Here is a 23,852-nt window from a genome sequence, read left to right as displayed (position 1 = left end):
TGTGCCACCTCAGCATTTCTCATTCTACCCATTTAAAAAAGTGAGACCACTCCATATGTTCTTATTAAATACCCTAATCTTTTATGTAATTACTAAAATACCCATGTATTATTTTTCATTTTTTTACAACTTCTCTTTATGGTTTCCTTTCTCTCTCTAAAAACGAATTATATTATGGAAGAATTCTCTTTCGTATTCAGAATTCTCTGATATTACAGTTTACCGATGTACTGCTCTTGTTTGGCGGTTGGCAGACGGCTGGATTCATCTCCGAGGATTGAAAACGAATCCATTTTCAGAGTTTGGATTTTGAATCTCTTGTTTTTAATTTGATTTTCTACTGATAATTATTATTCTACTACAACTACTTTTTTCTCTTTCTCCCCGACTTAGATTTGGCGATGGTGGTGTTATCAATAGCGTCGTGTTGCAAGTGTGATTGAGGATGGTGAAGGTTCTTGTGGATGGTGAGAAGAGGAACATATTTCCATGTAGTGCTACAGATGGGTATATTCAAACAAATTCCACAGCTACTCTCCCAAATCAAATGCAAAAGAAAAAAAATTAAAAAACCTGAAATTGAAAATAGATTTATTTGTGTAAAAAAAATATAGAGAAAGGGGATGGAGCAATGAAGGAGAGTTAGTTGTCTTCTTTATAATTACATATATCTGTTAGCCTCTTATTTCTTCCCCCCTTCATACATTTGGTTGATTCATGAATATGTTCATTCATACATGGAGTTTAAGTTTTTTTTGTCAAAAACGGGGAAACAGAAAGAAAAGCTGATACCAACGTGTTGGATTCAATTACAAGTTCGTTTAATTGACGATTCTTTATTGCATGTAAATTTGATGCGGCTTTGCTAATGTGCTGGTTTTATAGGTAGAGAGGATCTAGAGAGAGAAAGGAAGAGAGTGAGAGAGAACAGGAGTTGCAAGGAAGGGGATAAGGTTATTTTAGTAATTTCATAATAGGATGTCAATTTTTGACTTTTCAAGTGGTCAAACTGCTGAGATGGCAAGGTTGACTTATGTTGACCGAACATAAATACTGGATGTACATTTTAGTGGGAAGTCACCAGAAGGTTGTACACTTTAGTGTGCCAAATTGAAGGTTGTACATTTTAGTGTGCAAAATTGAAGGTTGTACACCAAAGTGTGATAATGGGTAACAGTTGTACACCACGTATGTAATTAACCCGACCTTCAGGTTGTAACTGTAGATCGAAAAAGCTACCAGGGTTACTAATTCTCAGCTCATTCACATATGCCTCAAGGCAAGAGTATTCATCCTTGTAACCCCCATTTATTTCTTTGATGATTAGTCTCTTAGCTCTCTTACACATTGATGGATTCACATCTAGACTAAGAATTGTTTAGCATGATCTATCATCTCTGATATAGTGTACTTAGGTGATCCTCTAACAGTTTCCTTGAAATAATTGGCCAGAAAAATAACAGTAGCCCTTGGGTTCACATATTGTCTATCACAAGTATGATTAGGCATTAGTGTTTTGATACTTAATCCATCATTTGCACCATCCTTAGATGCAAATACCAAAAAATTACATGTAGCTTTACACCTATACCTCACCCTTTTAGGGTCACTTTTCAATACCTTCAAAGGAACACCTTCCTTAACTGCATAATGAGAAACTGCCATTCTAAATTCATCAGCATTAGCAAAGCTTTGCCCCACATAAAGATCAACTATAGGTCTATGTCTATTTTCCCTTTCTCTTCTAAATTCCTTTACATTTTCATCTATCAGATTCAACAGTTGATATTCTTCTCCAACTCCATCAGCTTAGAAACATTCTTCTTCTATTGCTTCATAATCTTCATTCTCACTTGCATCTTCATTCTCTCTTTCAACTTCATTCTCACTTTGATCTTCATTATCACTATCTTCTTCTTGCCTTGTATGTGTCGAACAATATGGACCATCTTTCTTTGAGATTTCCTCGTATACTTGAATTGATTGATTGAATCTTTCCCCATCTTGGCTAAATTGTGTGCTCCAGATTGCTTCTTCCAAGTTGTTTCCAACCTCACTATCTATAGCCCTTGACACTTGTGGAGCCACAAATGTTTCTTCCAAGTCCTTTAACACTTTCTTTCCAACATGTTGCACATTATTATGTGAGAAATATAATGGCAAGTCATCTTCGTCAAGTGCATATATATGCACTTCACCACCTCTAGCTTCCATTATTTTGGACATTAATAAGCATATGTCTTTATCAGATTCCAGTGGAATTAACCCAACATCCAAAGGCTGTCCTCCCTCTAAATACATCAACATTTGCACATATTTATAACCCAATTCTAGTAGGAATTTGTCTCTTATATCTTTGACAGACAAGTAATCAATATCAATTCCTTTATCAATTTTAACCTTTCCCCCCACATAATCTCTTCTTGGTACTAATTCTCATTTCCCACCATAATGTAAATGTAATTCACACAGGATGCTCATGCTGTACATGGAAGATCAACGATTAAAAATTAGAATAATATAAAGCAAAGCAACATGATTTGTATCTTATAAAAATAAGAATAGTGATACAAACAAAGAGGAAAAGAAAAAAAAATGCATATATAGCAAGTTTGTTGAGAAGTGATATTACTAATCACAGAGACTTATAGCAATGGAGACTATAAATTACTAACACCTAAGAAACAAAGAGAGATTTATAATAAGTGTTTTTTACCTTGAAATTTTGAATTCAATTATCTTTACTCATTGGTTCTCTAGAGGCCAATCGCAAATTAAACAACAAGGAGATTCCAAAATCGAAGGATCAAATGAACTTTTAAAGTGTTGAAGGGATAACAGCAATCAAGGGAAAGTGCTGAAGCAGATGAAAAAAAAGAACTAGGAGCTGGAACTGAATGATTTTAGGGAAGAGTATGTTGAAACAGATTGTGCTTCTTTTTTCCTCACTGGTTCTCGATAATTGATTTTGGATTTAGGCAGTGGAAGGGAGATGAAGAGCCTCGTAAACGTTCAGATTGAACGACGGATAAAATTATGATAATCACAATAATTAAAGTATAATTAAGAAGGATGGGTGTAATTCCAAATTTTCTGACATGGCATACAATTTTAACACTGTTAAAGTTTTCCATCCAACAGACTTAAAATTGCACCTTTAGAAAAACCATAGACCTAAGATTTTGCTATTTCATATTTAAGGGGTAAATCTGATCCTCCCCAAAAACGTTAGGGGCAAATTTGCACCTTATCCCAATACAAAAATATATATATATATTTCATTTCAAGAGCAAAAGGGACAATGACAAAAAAAAAAGATTTGAGAGAATTTGCAATTATATGGGCACGAAGAAAACAAAAAACGAATGAACCAAGAAAAATTTATTTAATTTAGAAAGGAGAGCAGGAATTTGACAGATACAGCACCCCTAACCTAAATCCTTTTTCTAAGCGGAGAGCTACTCGAGACTAGGAGTGAAACAGATCATGTGCACCCACCCTTCCCTCTGTCTGTCATTTATGTTAAGACTAAATATGCGGGCCAATTTGATAAATGTTTGAATTAAGGTTTAGATGTTGGCAGAATTATTAGCAACACCCGGTGTTGCTCTAGATGTTGGGTGTAAGGTCATTTTGAAGAATTTTTATTTTTAAGTGTCTTGTATAGTATGTGATTAGTCCTTGTAAACATAAATAGATTTAGAAATGTACACAAATCTTATTTTCAATCTCAATAATATGTCTAAGTTTATTTAGATAAATGTTGATTTTTACTGAATTAGATACAAATATGTAAAACTACTCTACATATACACCCACTCAACATCAGAAAGAGAAATATGCATGCTGTGTATTTTACACATCTCACTAATGAAATTGAATTGGAATTAGAGCAGTGAGACTTGCAAGAAAAGGCCTCAGCGTGAATCAATTTATTTTCTCTACCATGTACATGCATTAATTCATGAAAATAAGTAATGTATGTAAAGTACATAGCTTGGTGTTTTCTGTGTTTTTCTTTCCAATCAATTATCAGAGACTTAAATCTATAATTCTCAAAATACGGCAGGATCTTTGTGTCTCTTGAAAATAGCTTCAATACCTGCCATTACATCTGGTGGCAAAGGCCTCTCGGTTGTCAAAAAAGCATCAATGTCTTCTTTAAGTTGATCAATGGAGGTTGCACCAATTATAGAGCTCGTCATAAATGGTCGATCTCTAGCAAATCCAAGCGCAAGCTCCACCGGAGTTAAACCGTGCTTCCTTCCCAATTCAATATATTCAACTGTTGCTTCCTGAAGTATATATAGAAACATCAATTTAACTTGAGAATATCATGTTCTAAGAAATAAACTTAAATTATGAGCATTACTCTGGAGAGTGAATCTTTGTATCTTTCCATGTAGCCAGGGAAGAGGTTCAGTCTTCCTTTTTTCGCAGCTTCGGAATTCAGATCCAAATATTTCCCACTCAATGCTCCACCAGCCAAGGGAGAGTAACAAAGCAAGCCGATATTGCAATTCTTTTGGTGGCAAGTTTCAACAAGATCAACTATAAACAAAACCAGAAAAATTACAAAAGCGACTAACCATCACTCAGGTCTAAACCTATAACAGTAACAGAATAGTTTGAACATACTTTCAAAATGACACCTAACTAACAGACTGTAGTTGTTCTGGATACTAACAATCTTAGGTAGCCCTTCCACTTTGGCTGCATGAACAAACTCCATTACTCCATATGAAGTCTCATTCGAAACACCTATATACCGCACCTACGTAATTTCCAAGTTAAAATTTAGAATCTTTAATAGCCAATACAGATTCCATATAATTTTAATACTCAGATAGTATTAAAAAAAAAATACCTTCCCTTCATCAATGAGTTCTTGAAATGCCCTCAGTTGCTCCATAAATGGCACACTGGATCTCCATTTTGAATAATCGTAGAAAAATTCACCAAACAGCGGTACATATCGATCGGGCCTGGAAGACAAGTTGAATTGACATGTTTCCAGATCAACTTTTTATTTGTACAATTTAATCTTATTTTTTTTACAAATATAAAATAACAGCAACGAAATGCGATTCGCATGACGCAATTAGACAACAATTTGAAAATTACAAAAAATTTTGCTTATGACAAAGCCAAACAAATTTAAAATGATAAAAGGAATACAAGGTGTTAAGCTCAACATCGTTGATTTTAGATCATCTCATAGCATCTAAAGACATGCACCAGTAAAAAGAGACAAAAGAAAAGGCATGACAGCTTCCAAATGACACACGGCCATTTGTTACTGCCCTAGAAATTCTTGCCAGAGGCCAGAAAAGTTATACAATGTAAGCTTCTTATACCAGGCACCAAATTTATAAAAGAAGATGACTTTTGCTTGAAGAGTTCCATCTCAAGCCCCCGTTAACAGTAAGGAACTTTTTAAGGATAAATAGAAATAGGAAATGCTGTTCGGAGCGGTGGATCAACTGATTAACAGACGAGTGGATAGGATTAGGACGTGAAGATTGTCTCCGAGCGTACAGGCCAGATTGTTTAATAGCAGCTTACTCTGGTGTGTATATATTACCCTTCTAGTATCTGTAAAGCTACGGCTGTCAGAATAGCAAAAGTGGACTAGATTTTGTACTCATCACCCTCATGAACAAATTCAAAGAACACGAAGCTCTCAAGTGAATGACTTATGGCCACTGAAAAGAAGGCTACCAAACCAGCTATTCAAGAACTTGGATTATATAGTGTGCCATACGGTATAAAGCCAAAAGACCAACAGATGGCAAGTTCATATTCAGCATATGTAGGAGAGTTGAAAATCATGCAAGAACTAATAGCCATTTCTATTCTCTGGAGGTATTTGATCAAATGAGTTAAGACAGGATGTAGTTATCATATGTAGGAGAGTTAAGACAGGATGTTAGAGAAGGATAGATCATATACAAAGTATAAAGTTACCAATGAATTTGCAACAAATCAATGTAGTCAGTGCCAAGGCGCTTAAGGCTTTTCTCTACACTCTCCTTGATATTAGCAGCATCAACTCGCAAAACCTTTGCATTTTCACGGATGTAACTTGACCGCTCTGAATAACCACACACCTTAGTGGCCACGATCACCTATCCATGATATAAGACAGACTAATATGTTATTGCATAACCTGCTTATTAGAAATTAAATTATTGCATGAAAAGCGATTCAGAAATTAGGAAATTAAACCAACTCTATAGAGCATCGGCCAGGAAGGTTGCATATGGTGATTGACAATAGTTACTAATAGATAATTCATAGATTTGATCCTGCAGGATAAATCAAGTAAATCATTGTGAAAATAGAACCATAGAGCTGCTTCAACCAGTCAGTCACAGATCCAATACCTAGTTCATTGGCTATTTGTCAGTTACTGATAACATTGAATTTTGGTATATATAAAAGTGTGTACCACTTGAAGCATCACTGCAAAATTAAGAATTCATGCAGCCCTTTACAGACAAAGGAAAAATGTTTGCAAAAAGGCTAGTCGAATTTGATCCTTCTGAACATGAGATTAAAGAAATTGAAATGCAAAAGACAACTCAGAAATTTTATAAGAATGCAAATGGTGAACATACTAAAAATCAGTCACCATAGATCACGCACCTTATCACGGGGCTGCGACTTCAACCAGCTACCTATATAGAGATCAGTTCTTCCTTGTGTTTCCTTACTCATTGGTATAGGATACTGGAAACAAATAAAAGTGATAAATTGACTTACCTATCATATAAAATGAAGTAAAACTTGCATAAATGACAAATCCTCATGATAATCAACAATACCATATCTTTCAAGCCTCCACTTTAATGGAAAGTCCTGACAGAAATACTACCTACTTGTGCAAATTTTGCTTTCGAGTGTTTAAGGTCATGCAAAATGAGTATTTTAGTAAGAAGAAACTGAAGAAAATTGATATATACAACATGAAATTGAATAAGACTATTTTTGTTGACTACTCATGGAAGTGGAACTAGAGTGAAGAGTTTACATTGGATTCATGCAGCAAACCCAGAACCCAATACCTATAACATAAACCAAACAGATAACAGAGTACACGTGTGTAGCCAGAGATTAGAAACAAGAACATAATAAACTTACAACAACTAGTTACTTGACTGAATCAATTTGGAAATTAATAATAAAATGAAAGCAAAGTGGATCACATCTATACTATATATAATAATGAAAGCATAGAGAATTTAGTAGCAATCATTTGAAGCATATTTTTGTTGATGTGTCATTTCTAAAAGGTGGGTGTGTAAAAATAAGGTGTTAAATGTACATGGAAAATCCTTTAAAAAAAATGTACATGAAAAACAAAAGATATACATAGTATTAATTGGGTTTATTCAGTTGTTACATCATCCAAGTCCCTAAATATTCCATAAATGTTGAATGGGCTTTATTTTCTCTACGTCAAAGTAATAAAAAAGACATATAGCATTAATTGAATTTTGTTGAATTATATTTTTTACCTGTCCATATTTCAAGTCTCTTAATATTCCATAGAAAATGATTATAAAGGGTCTACTCAGCATGGCAATCAACACAACAATTGTAATTTGGTGGAAATATTGCACGAACTCTTAAGTAAAGAGAAGCTTCTCAAGATTGTTTCATACGTGGCTGTTAAAAGAAATAGGTATTTGATAGTTTTTGTCTTCCATTAATTTTTATTGCTAGATTTGGTTTGTTTTATATAAGTTCCAACTTTGGTTTTAATTTTCAAAATTGGAGACCACTTGGCTATATGAGAAATCCACTAGGAAAAAAAGATTATGCAATTTTAGGGATAATATAAGCATACTACACAATTTGTATCTTTCAATGTGTTCTGAATTTTATTTTGTATGTTATGATTAAGTTATGTGAGGTAACTTTTAAGCCTTCCAATATTCCGTTTATATTATTTCATCATTAAATAATTTGGAGTATTTTTATTTAAATATTACTGTTCTTATTTCTTATTCTACAATTTTCATTTTTTTCGTAAACTTATAAGTACTTATTCTATAATTTTCAAATTATATGCTTTTTTAGAATTTTATAATATTTTAGCCAAGAACTAATAAAAAAATACATTCAATCCACAACTATATTAAGATTTAGAATTTAGAATTTGAATATGGATTTAGAGTTTGAGGTTTAAGAATTAGAATTTAGGATTTAAAATTTAGAATTTTAGCTTAGAATTTAGGATTTCATTGTTTAGAGTTACAGGATTTAGAATTTAGAATTAAACTTTGAAAATTAGAGTTTAAGGTTAGTAATTAGAATTTAACTATCACAATATAGAGCCTAAAATTCAGAATCTTTCTTTTTCGTTTTTAAAATTTAATGTTTAAATAAATATATGATTATTATGTGATGAGTTGGAAAAATTTGGTGGTTTTATGTTATTATTATTTTTTACCGAAGTGGTGTTATGTTATTAAATGTAATATTAAGTGACATCTATATTATAATATAAAACAGTAACGATGGAGCTGATGTGTCACTTCCTCCTTTTTTACTGATAAAAAATATAATATAATATATAATATATTAATTTTAGTTATATTATTATATTTATTTATAAAAAGATTATTTTATCCGTACTATATCTAAGAGTTCTACATAATTTAAATTAATCCTTAAAATTTCTCTAATTCTCTGCATATCTATATCTAAAAGTTTTACATAATTTAAATTAATCTCTAAAATCTCTCTAATTCTCTGCATATCTATATATATATATAATATATAATATAAAACAATAACGATGGAGCTGGGGTGTCACTTCCTCTTTTTTACTGATAAAAAATATAATATATTAACTTTAGTTATATTATTATATTTATTTATAAAAAGATTATTTTATCCGTACTATATCTAAGAGTTCTGCAGAATTTAAATTAATCCCTAAAATCTCTCTAATTCTCTGCATATATATAATATAATATAAAACAGTAACGATAGAGCTAAGGTGTCACTTCATTATTTTTTACTGATAAAAAATATAATATAATATATAATATATTAATTTTAATTATATTATTATATTTATCTATAAAAAGATTATTTAAATTAAATGTGAAAATAAAATAATAATATTTAATTTATATAGCACCTTTATATCATTAATTGTAATTATTAAATTATATTTTTGTTAATATTTATATATTAAGATGAATCCGTGCATCGCACGGGTCAAAAACTAGTTATTATATTGCTATGTTTACAAATATATAGTAAATTCGAGAGTATTGAAAAAATTCTCAAAGATTCATATTTTTATGGTAATAAAGTTTATTTTATTTATTTCATTTTTTTAGTATATAAATAGAATTACAAATATCAATAATCAATAAATAAAAAATACTTCCCTACCCAAAAAATAAAATAAATAAAAAATACTAATAACATGATTTTAAAAAATAAAATTGTAACTAAGGCAAGAACATTATAGTTTATAAAAGATACCAAATATATAATATAAAAAAAATACCATGAAAGGATAAAATTTCAAAGCCATGTTCGGTCGATTTTAATAGTATAAAATTTTATATATAAATTAATATCATTGTTATAATTTTAATATGATTTAGTTTAATATAAAAGTTTATTATTTAAGTAATGAAAATTATAATATCTATTAGTTTCAGGCAATATTTATACTATATTGTCAAATTTTATTTAATGTAATTGTATGCAACACTTATCAAATTTATTTTTATTAAATAAACTGTAATTTAAGACATAAAATTTGAGAAGATAAGTTTCATTTTCTCAAAAAAAAAAAAAAAAAAAAAAGATGAGTTTCAAAATTAGTTAATTAATTTAACATTTTGCTATATTTTAAAATTTATATCTTATAATTTTATAATTTTTCTCCTTTCCATTTTAATTAGAATATAAGTGGTCTTGAATAGTAATAAAAATCATTAATTTTTTTCTAAGAATAAAATATTACTTGTTAATGAATAATTTAAACAGTCATTGATTAATGCTATAATTGTTTTATTCTTTCTATTTTCTTTTATTTTATATATATCAATATATAACCTGAAGTGAAACGTGATATTAATTAACTAAATATTTGTTTTATATTTATCTTCTAAATTTTATATTAAATTAAACTACAGTTTATCTAATAAAATAAAAACAAATTTATATATAGAATAAAAACATGGTCATAAGTTCTTCATAATTCTTCGGTCTTTTCATAAGGCCCACGCCTGAAAACTGAAGTTGATGCCAAAACTCTTGAACTAAGACGAGGGCATGTGTATAGAAGGAGACAAATTTATTGATTGGATGATGGCCGTAGAAGAAATGTTGGAATTCAAGGGAGTACCTGAACATAAGCATGTGGCCATTGTAGCAACGAGACTAGATGATCGAGCTATGGTATGGTGGCAACAATTGAAGCTTACACACACTCGATTGGGAAAACCCAAGATTGGTTATTGGGAGAAGATGAAGAAACGCCAATTGTCTTCTGTGTTAGTGATCACATAATCTAAAGCAAGGAAGGTCAATAAAAGAATATCCTACTGAAATTTTTCAATTAATCGCCTGTAATGAAGTGTGGAATATGGAAGACCAGTTGGCAGAACGGTACAGTGGAGGATTGAGTGAGCATATAGAAGATGCGGTCAACTTGTCCGATCATATGCCCATCGCATAAGCATACCAACAAGCCCTAAAGGTGGAGAAGAAATCTAGATGGTAAGTAATTATGGTCTTTCTCTTATTTTAGCTAGTAGTAGCAGTGGTTATAATGTGGGAAATAGTGAAATAAATAATAAGGGCTCTTTTAGTGCACAACAAACTAGTAAAATAGGCAAGGGAGGCTTAAATTGTTTTAATTGCGGGAAGATTGGACTCATCAAAGTGTAAAAAGCTTGTTGGGAAAAAGGCATTTCTACATAAAGAGGGAAAATGAGGGCGAAGAGGAAGGAGCTGATCAAGAGCAGAAAGGTTCAAATGAAGAGGCTATAAAAAAGTTGGTAGAGGGTGATACACAAACAACTTTAGTTGTTAGGTGCACTTGTTTACACCTGGAACAATTGGTTGAGGCACAATTTTTAATGTCGACTTGTACCATCTTCGTAAAGTTTGCAAATTTATCATTGATTCCGGTAGTTGTGTTGTGAGAATTTTGTATCTACAAAGTAGTACAGAAGCTGAGATTAAAGACTGAAAAGCATCCCAAACCATACAAGCTTGTATGGTACGGGCAAAAAAGTCAGGTAACTGAGAGCATCCTTAGTTACTTTCTCTATTGGCTCCAAATATAAAGATGGTGTCTGGTGTGATTTTATGAAAATAGATGCTATCATTTGTTGTTGGGATGACCATGGCAGTTTGGTCAATTATGAAGGGAGAAATAGTACATAAATTTTCAAATTTGAGTTGGTACCTAATCGGTAAATGGATGAAAGTAAGCCAGAAGAAGAAAAGCCTAAGTTGTTATTTTTGTATAGATGTATCAAACCAGCTGTGCATGACAACATACAGCATATTGGTGCTTGAAATAAGAAAGAAACTTATGCTCTGAAACAAACCGTTAAATTGAGGTAGGTGACTGTGTTTGCTAGTGAGTCACAACCAAATTCCTCCTCGATCTCTTAATAAACTAGCAACATATAAGATTGGACCAGTAGAGGTGGTGGAGAAAATCAACCCAGATGCTTACCGATTTCATTTGCCAAGTCATTTAAAGGCACATAAAGGGCGGCCCGGTGCACTACGCGTCCCCGCTAAGCGAGGGTCCGGGGAAGGGTCCCACCACAAGGGTGTACTGGGGCAAGCCGTCCCCTGCCAAATTTTTTGGCAAGAGGCCGCTCCTAAGACTCGAACCCGTGACCTCCCAATCACACGGCAACAACGTTTACCGTTGCGCCAATATGAATTCTGGTTCCTTTTGATGGAGACTCTTCATATGAAGATGAGATCTAAGGCGAATTCTCTTTACCCCAGAGAGGATAATGCATTGAGTTGAGTGTATGAAAAACTGAAGAATTTATGAAGAAAAGGGAGAAGAAGTCACAAGGCATGGACATGTCTTAAGACTAGAAGTTGATGCCTAAACTCTTCATGACTTATGGAAGATAATTTTCTGACAAATTCTAGTCCACCATGTTTTTTGTTTTAAAAGCTAAATTTATTTACTATTTTGCCTTTAGTACGGATAATAATGTCTTTTTTTGTTGTTTCCCTAACTAAAAATAGGCTCTAGACATCTTTTGTCAGGGACTTCTCCGGTATTCTAAGATTGCATATCAGATCAAAGAGAATTTTCTCTCTTTTCTTCTATATTACCAGTGTTCGTAGAATCAACATATTCTTGAACTCTAACTTTCAACAGAATGCTAACAAAATCCAATGCTTCCTCTACATCAGGAGTCTTGGAAATGGATCACAAGCAAGCTGTTCCTATACAATTGGACTCTATGTGTACAATTTTACTCATTGTCTGCATTCTAATGTATGTCTGATACAGATAGTGCCCCTAAATTGACAATGATTCAGTGAATGTCCTTAAATTAAAAGGCTGCTAGTCTTGATGGTTTTTTCATCTTTATCATCACTAAAAAACTTCATATTAATGCATAGCCATTTATAATTGGTAAGAAAGTAGCATATAAAAATGCTCACCAGCCACACAAAACACTAGTGAATTAATCGAAGACGACAAGATACAAATACAAGAACTGCTTGTGTTCTTACTTCAGAAGATAGAGATTATCCATCACTATACAGGTAATGAAGTAAGAAAACTTACAGCTTCAGCAGTGTCAAGAATATTAATGCCATTATCAAATGCATAGCTAAGGATTTCATGTGCTTCTTTCTCCGTGTTCTGTTGTCCAAAGGTCATCTGAAATCTTACAGACAATGCATAATCAAAGACATAACACTTGAAATAACAACTAATCTTTATAATATAAGAACATGAAGACAGCCAATATTTGAGAAACATAAACTGGATAATATATTACACAAATCTGGTAGCTAGAACTTAAAAATCAGAAGAGTCATAGAAGTCTTCTAACATCTACCAGAACAAATTTTGGGAAAGGAACACAGAATGAAGGAAATTACCATCAATAAAATTCCACCAATGCATAAAATTTTGCAGGTATCAATATTATATTGGCATCTGCAGAGTAGTTACGCATTCCTATTACTAGTTTGACCCTCTTTCCCTTTCCGGTCATTCATGATTTTTTTTGGTGTGCTCGTATTTGAACATTGAAACAAGCAGCTCACTAATTATAGCTATTCATAATATCATTTTTCTATCTATTAAGAGTTAGAAAAGCGGAGAAATATGGCGTAGAGAGAAATAATTATAGAACTGGAGCACTATTTCAAACTAATGGACTTTTTTTATTCTTATCATAAAACATAGCAAGGGGTAAGGACTGACAGTACGTACAATGACAAATTTTCCAAGGGAGTCAACGCTATAAAAACAGAATGTTTTGGTTAGTAAAAATCGAGAACAAATACACGGTACTCGATTGAATTCTGCTGTAATAAAAATATAAATTAAACAAAACAAGTTAACCAAATAATTGATATCAAAGTTAAGAGAAAATGTAGCAAAAATATGGTTAATCCAGAAAAAAATCTTACAGTTCCCAGAGTAATTTCGCTAACTTGAAGATCAGAGTCGCCGAGTTGTCTGTATTGCAACGCAGTCTTCTGTGCGAGATTAGCACTGATAGGCCTGCGCCTTGTCGAAGGAGCATGGTGGATAAGGCCGCGTCTAGTGAAGCAGCGAGTGCTGTTATAGCGGAGAACCGCCGGGTTTGTTGCGGAGAAGATAGCAGAGGACGCCATTGCCTGTTCTAGAGAGCTCAAAGAAACAAGTGGCGCTGTTTTTGCTTCGGAATTTTAAATGCTCCCTTATCACAGAAGCAATTTTGGGGATTTTCTTTTGCAAGGGAATGAGAGCAGATTATTGTTTATCTTTTTCGCTCTAACAGTAGATATATTTCAGTGTTTGGTAAAAAAAATAAAAATAAATAAGGCTGTTCCATCAAAAAAAAAAAAAATACTTAATTTATTAGTTCTATATTTTGACAAAACACACTGTTTAGTTCCTGTATTTTTAAAAATATATGATAAGGTCCCTAACATTTTTCTCAGTGAACTGTTTAGTCATTCCGTCTGTTTGTTAGATTTTTTACCGTTTATGACTTCGGAAATGACTAAATTACCCTTTACTATTTACTTTCAAACTTCAGAAGAGGAAATCCAATTTAGAAGAAGCTATTTGTATGGAGAGCAAGAAAAAGAACAGACCCAATGCTTACGAATTTGAACGATTAAGAAGAAAATCAAGAAGAAGAACATTCAAAGTTAATTTCAGATGCATTAGAGTTTAAAGGAAAGAAAAATAAAGGAAAAGAAGAACGCAAATCCAAATTGACTAACAGAATTTTCATGAGAATCTAATGGCATGGATTAAACAGTTCACCGAGAAAAATGTTAGGGACTAAACAGTTCATTGAGAAAAACGTTAGGAATTTTACCGTGTGTTTTTTAAAATACAGGGACTAAACAGTGTGTTTTGTCAAAATATAGGGACTAATAAATTAATTACCCAAAAAAAATATGTTCGTTGAGTTTGGTATACTATTGAAACATTTTATTCTAAGAAGTAAATCAGACAGTTTTTCCTTTCTTTTTTTTTTTTTTGTTAAGGAACTAGAACTAACTAAACAAAAAAATTTTAGGGATAGAATGAGTGGCTCAATATTTACAGCTTTACTTGGAAGTGACGCGTTGGAGGGAAATACAGAACCAACATTAAATGATCACGCGGTGCATCATGAGTCCAATGAGGAATTTTTAGAGAAACATTCTTGGGGGACATGATGGATGGAAAAAAGGTCCCAATAAGTCGCCACCTAAGCCATTTAAATCGGTTACTTCTCTCAAGGCTGAGATCAGAGAGTCTGGAAAGAAAAGGAACCCACCAAGGAAACCACCAACAGAATTACCGGTCCAATCCTTTGGATTAGACCCCACCAAGCATACAGCTGTTACCATCCAAGAGGCCTCTATTTCAGGGAATTCCACCATTTTTTGTGAAAGTTCTTGTCAGTTGACGGGTATTGGGAAGGAACACCAACAATTGGAACCCCATGGGCCGGACATACGGGACAAGGGGAAAGGGCTATTGGCCCCAAAAACCTTCTACAAAACACTTAGTGTAAAGAAAAAAAGGTCATCAGTATCAAGCCTTCCATTCAATCCAAGAAGGCCCTGGCTCTCTCCTTGGGCCTTGTTGGTACTAGAATCTCTGAACATGACGGGGTTGATCCTAGCTCTGAAACCCAATCCAGTGACATGGTTTGACCGCTTGGTTGCGCCAGGTTCTCTCTTTATTCTTAATCATTTTATGGATTTTAAACCTTTCATCTGGAATGCTCAAAGGGTCGTGAGTCCCCGATTTCTTTGCACACTGAAGTTTTTCATTGCAGAATATAGACCCACAGTTATTGTTCTTCTAGAGCCCAATACTAGTGGGCTGGGTGCGAACAAGATCATCAAAAAGATCAACTATGACTTTTCCCATAGAATTGAAGCTAGAGGCTTTTCTGGTGGTATATGGATCCTGTGGAACAATCCTATTCATATCACAGTGCTCTACAACAATTGGCAATTTGCGCACTTGCAGGTTTTTTGCAACTCCCAGTTTGTGACCTTTTTTACTTCTGTTTATGGAAGTCCCAACCCCTCAATTCGAAGACAACTCTGGGCTGAACTTAAGGATGCTCATAAAGAAGTTAGAGGCCCTTGGTTACTGGCTAGTGATTTTAACGCTACTCTTCAGATAATGGACAACAATGGGGATCAGCCAATCGTACCTATGACTGTCAGACTTTTCTTGACTTTATTAACACATCGGGGCTTAAGGAATTAGGGTTTGTGGGTCCTCGGTTTACTTGGCGGTGAGGTCTGATTTTTGCTCGTCTGGATCGTGCCCTTGGTAATTATGAGTGGCAATCTTCTTATCCAAATTCGGTGATCCAACACCTAGCTCGCATCAAATCAGATCATCGCCCACTCCTTATATCTACTGGCGTCTTGTCTAATCAATCTCATTCTCGACCATTCCGTTTCTTAAAAGCTTGGTTTGATCACCCTGATTACAACAATGCTTTCCTCTCCTCCTGGGCCTCTGAGGATAACCTTATGGAAAATATCCAGAATGTTTCTTCCAAGCTCCAGGACTGGAATAGGAATGTCTTTGGCAATATCCACCATAGGAAAAGGAAGCTCTTGAGCCGCATCAATGGGGTCCAACAGGCTATTGAAAATCGCCCTACCACCCATCTCCAGAATCTTGAATTGTCCCTCTTGTCTGAACTTGAAACTACCCTCATCCAGGAAGAGTCTTTATGGTATCAAAAATCCAGATGCAAATGGCTCAAAGAGGGAGACAGAAATACCTCCTTCTTCCATGCTGCAACTTTGGGAAGGAGAAGGGGCAATCAGATCCAGGGGCTTAAAATTAATGGGCATGACTGGTGTATGGACGACTCTGCTATTAAAGAGGCAGCAATAACCTTTTATAAAACTCTCTTCTCACAGGATGGCAACTTTTCTGCCTGGTCTAGTTCAACCACTGGGGGCTTCCCTCGGCTTTCTCCTAGTGATTTCTGTATGCTATAGAGAATCCCTCTAGACCCTGAGATAAAGGATGCTCTCTTCTCCATGCACCCGTGGAAGGCCCCTAGGGTTGATGGGCTACAGGCTAGATTCTTTCAACATCATTAGGAGAAAGTTGCACCGAACATCTACTGTATGGTTAAAAAAGCCTTTCGGGATGGGGACTTCAGCCACGATCTAAACAAAACTCTCATTGTCCACGTCCCAAAAAAAGATAGACCTGAAACCTTTGGGGACCTTAGGCCTATAAGTCTCTGTACCCTGGCTTACAAAATCATTACCAAGGTGATATCCACAGACTTAAAATAATTATGCCCAAGCTGGTTCTTCCCCAACAGACGAGTTTTGTCAGCGGTACGAATATCAATGATAATATAATTATTTCTCAAGAGGTAATCCATTCGATGAGGAGAAAAAAAGGGGAAAAGGGTTGGATGGCCATTAAAGTCGACCTTGAGAAAGCTTATGATAAACTCAACTAGAACTTCATCCGGGAAACTCTTGAGGAGGTGAGTCTGCCTTCTAACTTGATTAAGCTCATCATGAAATGCATTACTTCTGTCTCTTTCCAAATTCAATGGAATGGAACCACGACGAAGAGTTTTGCTCCTTCTAGGGGCATCCACCAAGGAGACCCCATGTCTCCCTATATTTTTGTCTTATGCATGGAAAAGCTTGCCCATAGAATTAACTGTGCTACCTTAAACAATTTGTGTCACCCCATTTCCTTTGGCAGAGGCAGTCCTTGCTTAAGTCATCTCTTTTTCGCGGATGATCTACTATTATTTGTCAGGCTAATCCGCCTCAAGCCCAAGTCATCCAAAAAATTCTTGAGGAATTCTGTATGGCATCTGGTCATAGGATAAGCAAGGATAAATCAAACATCTTCTTCTCTACCAATCTGGAGAACTCTAAAAAAAACTCCATGGCTTGTCTACTTGGCTTTCGAATTACGGAAAATCTTGGTAGATATTTAGGTATGCCCTTGTTGCATTCTAGAATCAACAAAGTCACCTTAGTTTTATCATTGACAAGCTTAACAAGAAGCTTTCAGGATGGAAAGCGAAATCCCTTTCCTTCGTTGGAAGGCTCACCCTTGCCAAGTCTATGTTAGCTTCAATCCCCTAATACTCAATGTAGTCTACTCCTCTCCCTAGTTCTCTCTATCAGCGGGTTGAAGACATTATCAAAAAGTTTCTTTGGGGCTTCGATGGAGATAAAAGGAAAATAAGTCTTGTGAAGTGGGATGACGTTTGCTTAAGTCATCTCTTTTTCGCGGATGATCTACTATTATTTTCTCAGGTTAATCCGCCTCAAGCCCAAGTCATCCAAAAAATTCTCGAGGAATTTTGTATGGCATCTGGTTATAGGATAAGCAAGGATAAATCAAACATCTTCTTCTCTACCAATATGGAGAACTCTCAAAAAAAACTCCATGGCTCGCCTACTTGGCTTCCGAATTACGAAAAATCTTGGTAGATATTTAGGTATGCCCTTGTTGCATTCTAGAATCAACAAAGTCACCTACAGTTTTATCATTGACAATCTTAACAAGAAGCTTTTAGGATGGAAAGCGAAATCCCTTTCCTTCGCTGGAAGGCTCACCCTTGCCAAGTCTGTGTTAGCTTCAATCCCCTACTACTCAATGCAATCTACTCCTCTCCCTAGTTCTCTCTGTCAGCGGGTTGAAGACATTATCAGAAAGTTTCTTTGGGGCTTCAATGGAGATAAAAGGAAAATGAGTCTTGTGAAGTGGGATGACGTTTGCCTCCCTTCCAACTTTGGAGGTCTTGGCCTGCGGAAAATGTGCATACAGAATAACACTTTCCTTATGAAATTGGGGTTTCATATAGTTAATAAGCCCCATTCTGTTTGGGTGCAGATAATTATGATCAAGTACAAGTGTTCATCTTACTTTGATGCCATGATTAAATCGGGGTTGAACTCTTCTCCGTTATGGCGGGCCCTGCTGCAGGTGAGGGATGAAGTTATTATGGGGACCAAATGGCACATTGGTGATGGTTCTAGAGCTCGGTTTTGGTTTGATGCGTGGGCGGGTGATTTAGGTCGGTTGAAACTCCTTTCTACTGGCATCCTTGCAAACTTTGATTTAAGCTTAAGGGTGAAGGACATGGTGGAAAGTAATGGTAATTGGAAGTGGACTGAGTTCTCCCATCTGCTACCTCATATTTACACTCTTCATATTGCCTCTATTCTGCCTCCATGTGGTGATCGAATGGAAGACAATTGCTTCTGGATTGGAACCTCGAACGACAGGTTCAGTGTTAGCTCAGCCTATGCTCTTTAGGAGGATTCACTTGGCTCCACCATCTTTTCAGACTGGAGTTGGATTTGGAATTGGCCAGGGCCTCAACGGATAAGATGCTTTCTCTGACTGGTTCGTAAAGGAAAACTGCTTACTAATGTTCAGAGATGTCGCCGCCATCTCTCCCTAATTAGCTCATGCGCTATTTGTAACCTTGGCGATGAGAACTTGATCCATATCTTACGAGATTGCCCTAAAGCCCGAATGGTTTGGCTTCATCTCCTTAATCCTATCTTGTTTGATCCTTTCACCCAGGAAGAGGCAGACTCATGCCTCATGTCGAATTTAAAATGTTCTTCACAATGGTTGGGGTTAGAGTGGAGAGTTTTCTTTGGGATTGTCTGCTGGTTTCTTTGGAGGAATAGGAACTTGGAAATTTTTGAGCATAAATCGAAGACTTGGTTTGATCTCTCTTAGAGTATAAAAGCATTTTGTAAAGAGGCCAAACAAACTAATAACTGTATGTTGGGAGGCGCCCAGTGTTGGTCCCGTATAACGTGACAAGGTTAGTTCCAAGGGGGGGGGATATGAACTATTTAAAATTTTGTCCGTTAAGGCTGACTTCTTTTCTTTTAGAAAAGGTTTACACAACGGCGCTAAGTAGTTTTAAGACACAAGCGTAGTCAACTGGTGATTAAGACTGCTTCTTTCCTTGAGTTAGGAGATAGCACTTAAGTCTATTCCTGAACTCAGCTTCTTAGTGCACTCAACTTAGTGTCTGTTCGTTACTTAGTCAGTTTTATAGCAAGCAATATATAAAGGAGTTTAAAGGTTAGATCAGCAGACATATCCTAGTTCGGCCTCTCCGCCTACGTCCGGTCCCCGGAACTCGTTCCGAGCTTTTTGAATCCTCTACTGAGTTCTTTAAAGGTAGAGCACGAAACCCTTTACAATAGAAGCTGAGTATACAATAGTACCTTCCTCTATTCCTCTACTCACTCCTATAACTACCGATGAGTACTATAACCGAGTACTCAGCTTCTCCTTTCTATTCTTCTAGAAATGATACAGTGTTTGTCCTAAACAACAATTGCTAAGATACTTTAGATGAATAAAATCACTCTAGACTTTTACACAATGATTGGAATTGGTGTAAGATTTGCTTTGCTTTTCTCACAGAACTTCAAGTATGAATTTGGTCAGCGTTTCGAATTGATTGAAGATCTGCATCGAATGAAGCATTTGAAAGGCCTATTTATAGTGACACTTCGAACACCGGTGATTTCGAATTTCGAAATAACCGTTGGAGGCTAACGGCTTCCTGTCGCTTTCACTCTGGACGTGCTCAGTGTCGTTGGCCAATGAGATTCTTGTATCTTCTGTCTACGGCAGTGCTCAGCAGCTTTTCGTCAGATGAACAGAATGTTTTGCCATTTATAGTAAAGTCTTCTAGACAGCTTACTGCGTCTTCTGAGCTTTACCCAAAGTAGAAATACTTTATCTCTAAGTTGGTTCTGTTCTGCCGCTGACTTGTACTTCTTGTCGTCAACTCAGCAGCTTCATCTTGAAGCAATTGATAGAAGGCTTCTCGATCCTTCTTCACGCTGAGCTAGTGCTTTGCTTAGAACGACTGCGTTTTGTCTTCCTGGGCCGTGAGGTCTTGATCTGTTGACTTGGGCTTGACTTCCTCTTATGGACCTTTAGGCTTTTTATCTTAATGTCTTATAAATCAAATTAACTCAACATTGAACAAACACATTAGTGTGAATAAATCAAAGCATTTAAATTTAATATGTTACAATATTTTTATCAATTACATAAATAATTTTGTCAAATCAAAATCATGTGGAAAGGTGTTTCAACAAACTCCCCCATTTTGATGTTGGCAAAAATATTCAGTAAGGAACTCAGTGTTGAGCTCCCCCATGATAGTTGACCTTGTTTTACTCAAGATACTCCCCCGTAAGGGTTGAGCTACTGACTTAGTTTTACTTTAAACATTTCAAGGTTTAATCAAGTAAGTCTAAGGTCAGTTTTCAGAAATAGGTCAGCTCATGGAACATATTCTATTTAACTCAGTTAAGATGAGCGGAAGATTTAGATAATAGAGTACGCTGAGTATATCTTTGTTCAATGAGTTTTAGTTAAGAAGACATATAAAAGAGGTCAACTTATAGATCAACACAGCAGACAATCATGAAGCAATGTAAGCACATAACACAATTGATTTAATGAAGATACGTTAACTATTCAGCACAAAACATAAGTAAGCATCACATAAGATTAGTCAACTTTGAAAAAAGGTAGATGCATGCATAGTTTTGTATTAATGGTCAGCACAACAAAATACATTAGGAAAAGAATACAAGTTTTAAATCTAGCAATCCTAGACAAGCTATTTTTTCTTGTAGTTGATCTGGACAGAATGCTCTTTGGCTTTTCCCTTTTGTTTCTGCTGACTTCCGGATGCTTGTCCTGCATGCTGAGTTCTTTCAGCTTGTTCTTTCTCCCCCGTTTTGCCAGCATCGGGTGGAGGAGGAATGAAAGTATCATTGAGGGCAGCACGAGTTAACCGTATAGAGAATGCCTTAAGCTTGCGCGTGCTTTCATTTATACCATAAAAAACAGGAATACCATCATCCAATATTTCACGAGGAACCCTGACCGAGGCACTGAGCATACTTAGAATGTATTCTTGAGACTTCCCAACCCAGGTGATACTGTCAGTCAGCATGGCAAAATCTTGATGAAACATTTTAAGCAGTGCCGAGTCATAATACTAACGTTGAGCATTTGAATGATGCACGTGTTTGAAGATGGATTGGGAGTGTTGCAGAAGCTCAGTTGTCTTAAGTTGGTCAGTTTCCATCTCTTCCTTACTCAAGTTGAGTAGACGGACAACCTCACTAACTTGCTCAATGGAGCATTGGGAGGAGGAAGAGAGTTGAGCATTGGTTCTGGCTTGCTCAGAGTGAAGCTGGGTGAAGAGGTGATGAACTTCAGCAGAAGTTGCATACATCGTGTTCGCAGCTGACAGAGTATGAAATTGACCCTATAGAGAGTTCAACTGATTGACCATAGTCAGCTGGAGTTCGGCCAGCTTTGTTATCGATTCCTGCCTGGGTTGTTGAGACTGTAGAGAAGTTATGACACTCAGAAGATCCTTAAGACCTTTAATTTTGGTGAGAAGCTGAGTGACAGATGAAAGTTGAGTTGGCTCAACAGGAACTGACCCAGCGGCGTCGGCATTGGTTTGATGGAGGTCCTGGAGCAAAGCTTGAGCTGAGTCAATCATTCTTTGACCAGACTCAGTTGTGTGTAAGTAGTTGTAGGATCCATCAATGTGTGGCCCAAATGCCGGAGTATGAGTGGAACTGAATGGAGGAGGTGTTTGGTTCAGTTCATTATTTGAAGTGCCAGCATGATCAGCGGCTGGACTTGAGTTTAGATTGCCAGCAGGAGCTGACTGGTTGATATTCTGCACTTGTGGTTATGGAAGAGGATGATCGGCAGAATTATATACTTGCTCAGAGTCAGGCTGAAGCTGACTGGTTTGAGGAGGTTGAGGTGTTTCAACATTGACCTGAGCAGGTGTTTCCTTAGCTAGCTCAACATGTTGAGGAGCAGAAACTTTGAGCACTTGCTCGGTATCACCTTGGCTTAGAGGAGCAATTGAGTCGGCATGTTCCTTAGGCTGAGAAACAGAGGCTTGATTTTCCTGTTGCTCTGGTGGAGACTCAGTGGGATTTGAGAAGAATTTGAACTGCATATCTGAGAGGTCAGTGATCAGATCCCGCAGTGGTGAGTCATCCATAAGATCAATGACATGGGATTTATGTGCCTTCTTCTTAAGTCTCCTTAATCTCTTAGTCTTTTGAGGAGAGGGGTCAACAGGAATGGACTCAATTGAGTCAGTAGGTGAAGGTGCCCCTTGATCAGCATGATCATTTGCTGTTGGCTCAGCTTCTTCTTCAACAAGCTCAGTGTTGGTCGTCTCATGTTGCTCAACATTTGCTGTCTCCTCAACATCTACTGTCTCCTCAGTATCAAACTTGTTGGTCCCTTGTAAGGTTGCAAGTATAGTTCCAAGGGGGGGTTAGGAACTATTTAAACTTTTTCACAATTAGGGCAGACTTCTTTTTCTAAGGAAAAAGGTTTTAACAGCGGCGTTGAGTAAACAGCAAGATACTGGCTTAGTCAACAGGTGACTAGGTCAGTTTCTTAGCTTGAGTCAGGAGATAGCACTTGGAGTCTATTCCTGAGCTCAGACGTTTAACGCGCACAACTCAATTTGACCTCTTTAGTTGGTCAGTTTTGATTATTTAAAGCAAGCAATATAAATAAGGAGTTAAGGTAAGAAATACTTCACTCAGCAGATTTATCCAGGTTCGGCTTCTTCTAAGCCTACGTCCTATCCCCGGAACACGTTCCGAGATTTCAAATCCTCTACTGAGCTCTTTAAAGGTAGAGCCTCAAACCCTTTACAATATCAGCAATTGAGTATGACAAGAGTACCTTCCTCTATACTTCTACTCAATCCTAATCTCTCGCTGAGTACTTAAAACCGAGTACTCAGCCTCTCCTTTCGAGTACTCAGCCTCTCCTTTCTATCTCTAGAAATGATAAGTGTTTTGTCCTAATACAAAGATGTGCTAAGACACTTTAGACGATTTAACAATCACTCTAGACTTTTACACAGATATGAGAAATGTAGTGTAAGAATTTGCTTTGCTTCTTTCTTGCAGAACTTGTGTAGAAATTTGGTCAGCGTAACTGCTTGATCAAGTTCTGTCTGGAATGAAGCTTGTGATGGCACTATTTATAGAGACGTCTGGGCATCGGTCATTTCGAATTTCGAAATAACCGT

At 35.9% G+C, this 23,852-nt stretch overlaps 1 protein-coding gene across 2 annotated transcripts; it reads right to left on the bottom strand.

The window, feature by feature from the left end:
* Positions 1-3,868: 3,868 nt before the first annotated feature.
* Positions 3,869-14,007, bottom strand: LOC136218695 (uncharacterized). Of its 2 annotated transcripts, none has more exons than XM_066005747.1 (8): positions 13,672-14,007; positions 12,815-12,910; positions 6,649-6,732; positions 5,968-6,128; positions 4,868-4,985; positions 4,639-4,774; positions 4,373-4,551; positions 3,869-4,295 (listed from the first exon to the last, which is right to left on the bottom strand). In XM_066005747.1, the coding sequence occupies exons 1-8, from the start codon at positions 13,876-13,878 to the stop codon at positions 4,056-4,058; spliced, it is 1,221 nt and encodes a 406-aa protein (XP_065861819.1). In that variant the 5' UTR covers positions 13,879-14,007; the 3' UTR covers positions 3,869-4,055. The 2 variants fall into 2 exon arrangements, with proteins under 2 accessions (XP_065861819.1, XP_065861820.1); XM_066005748.1 differs by having other exon boundaries at positions 12,815-12,917; positions 13,672-13,956.
* Between the last annotated feature and the right edge of the window lie 9,845 nt (positions 14,008-23,852).

The sequence above is a fragment of the Euphorbia lathyris genome, chromosome 2, assembly GCF_963576675.1.
Source record: "Euphorbia lathyris chromosome 2, ddEupLath1.1, whole genome shotgun sequence".
In the NCBI taxonomy this organism is placed as follows: Eukaryota; Viridiplantae; Streptophyta; class Magnoliopsida; order Malpighiales; family Euphorbiaceae; genus Euphorbia; species Euphorbia lathyris.
This window is presented reverse-complemented; position numbering and strand designations above follow the sequence as displayed.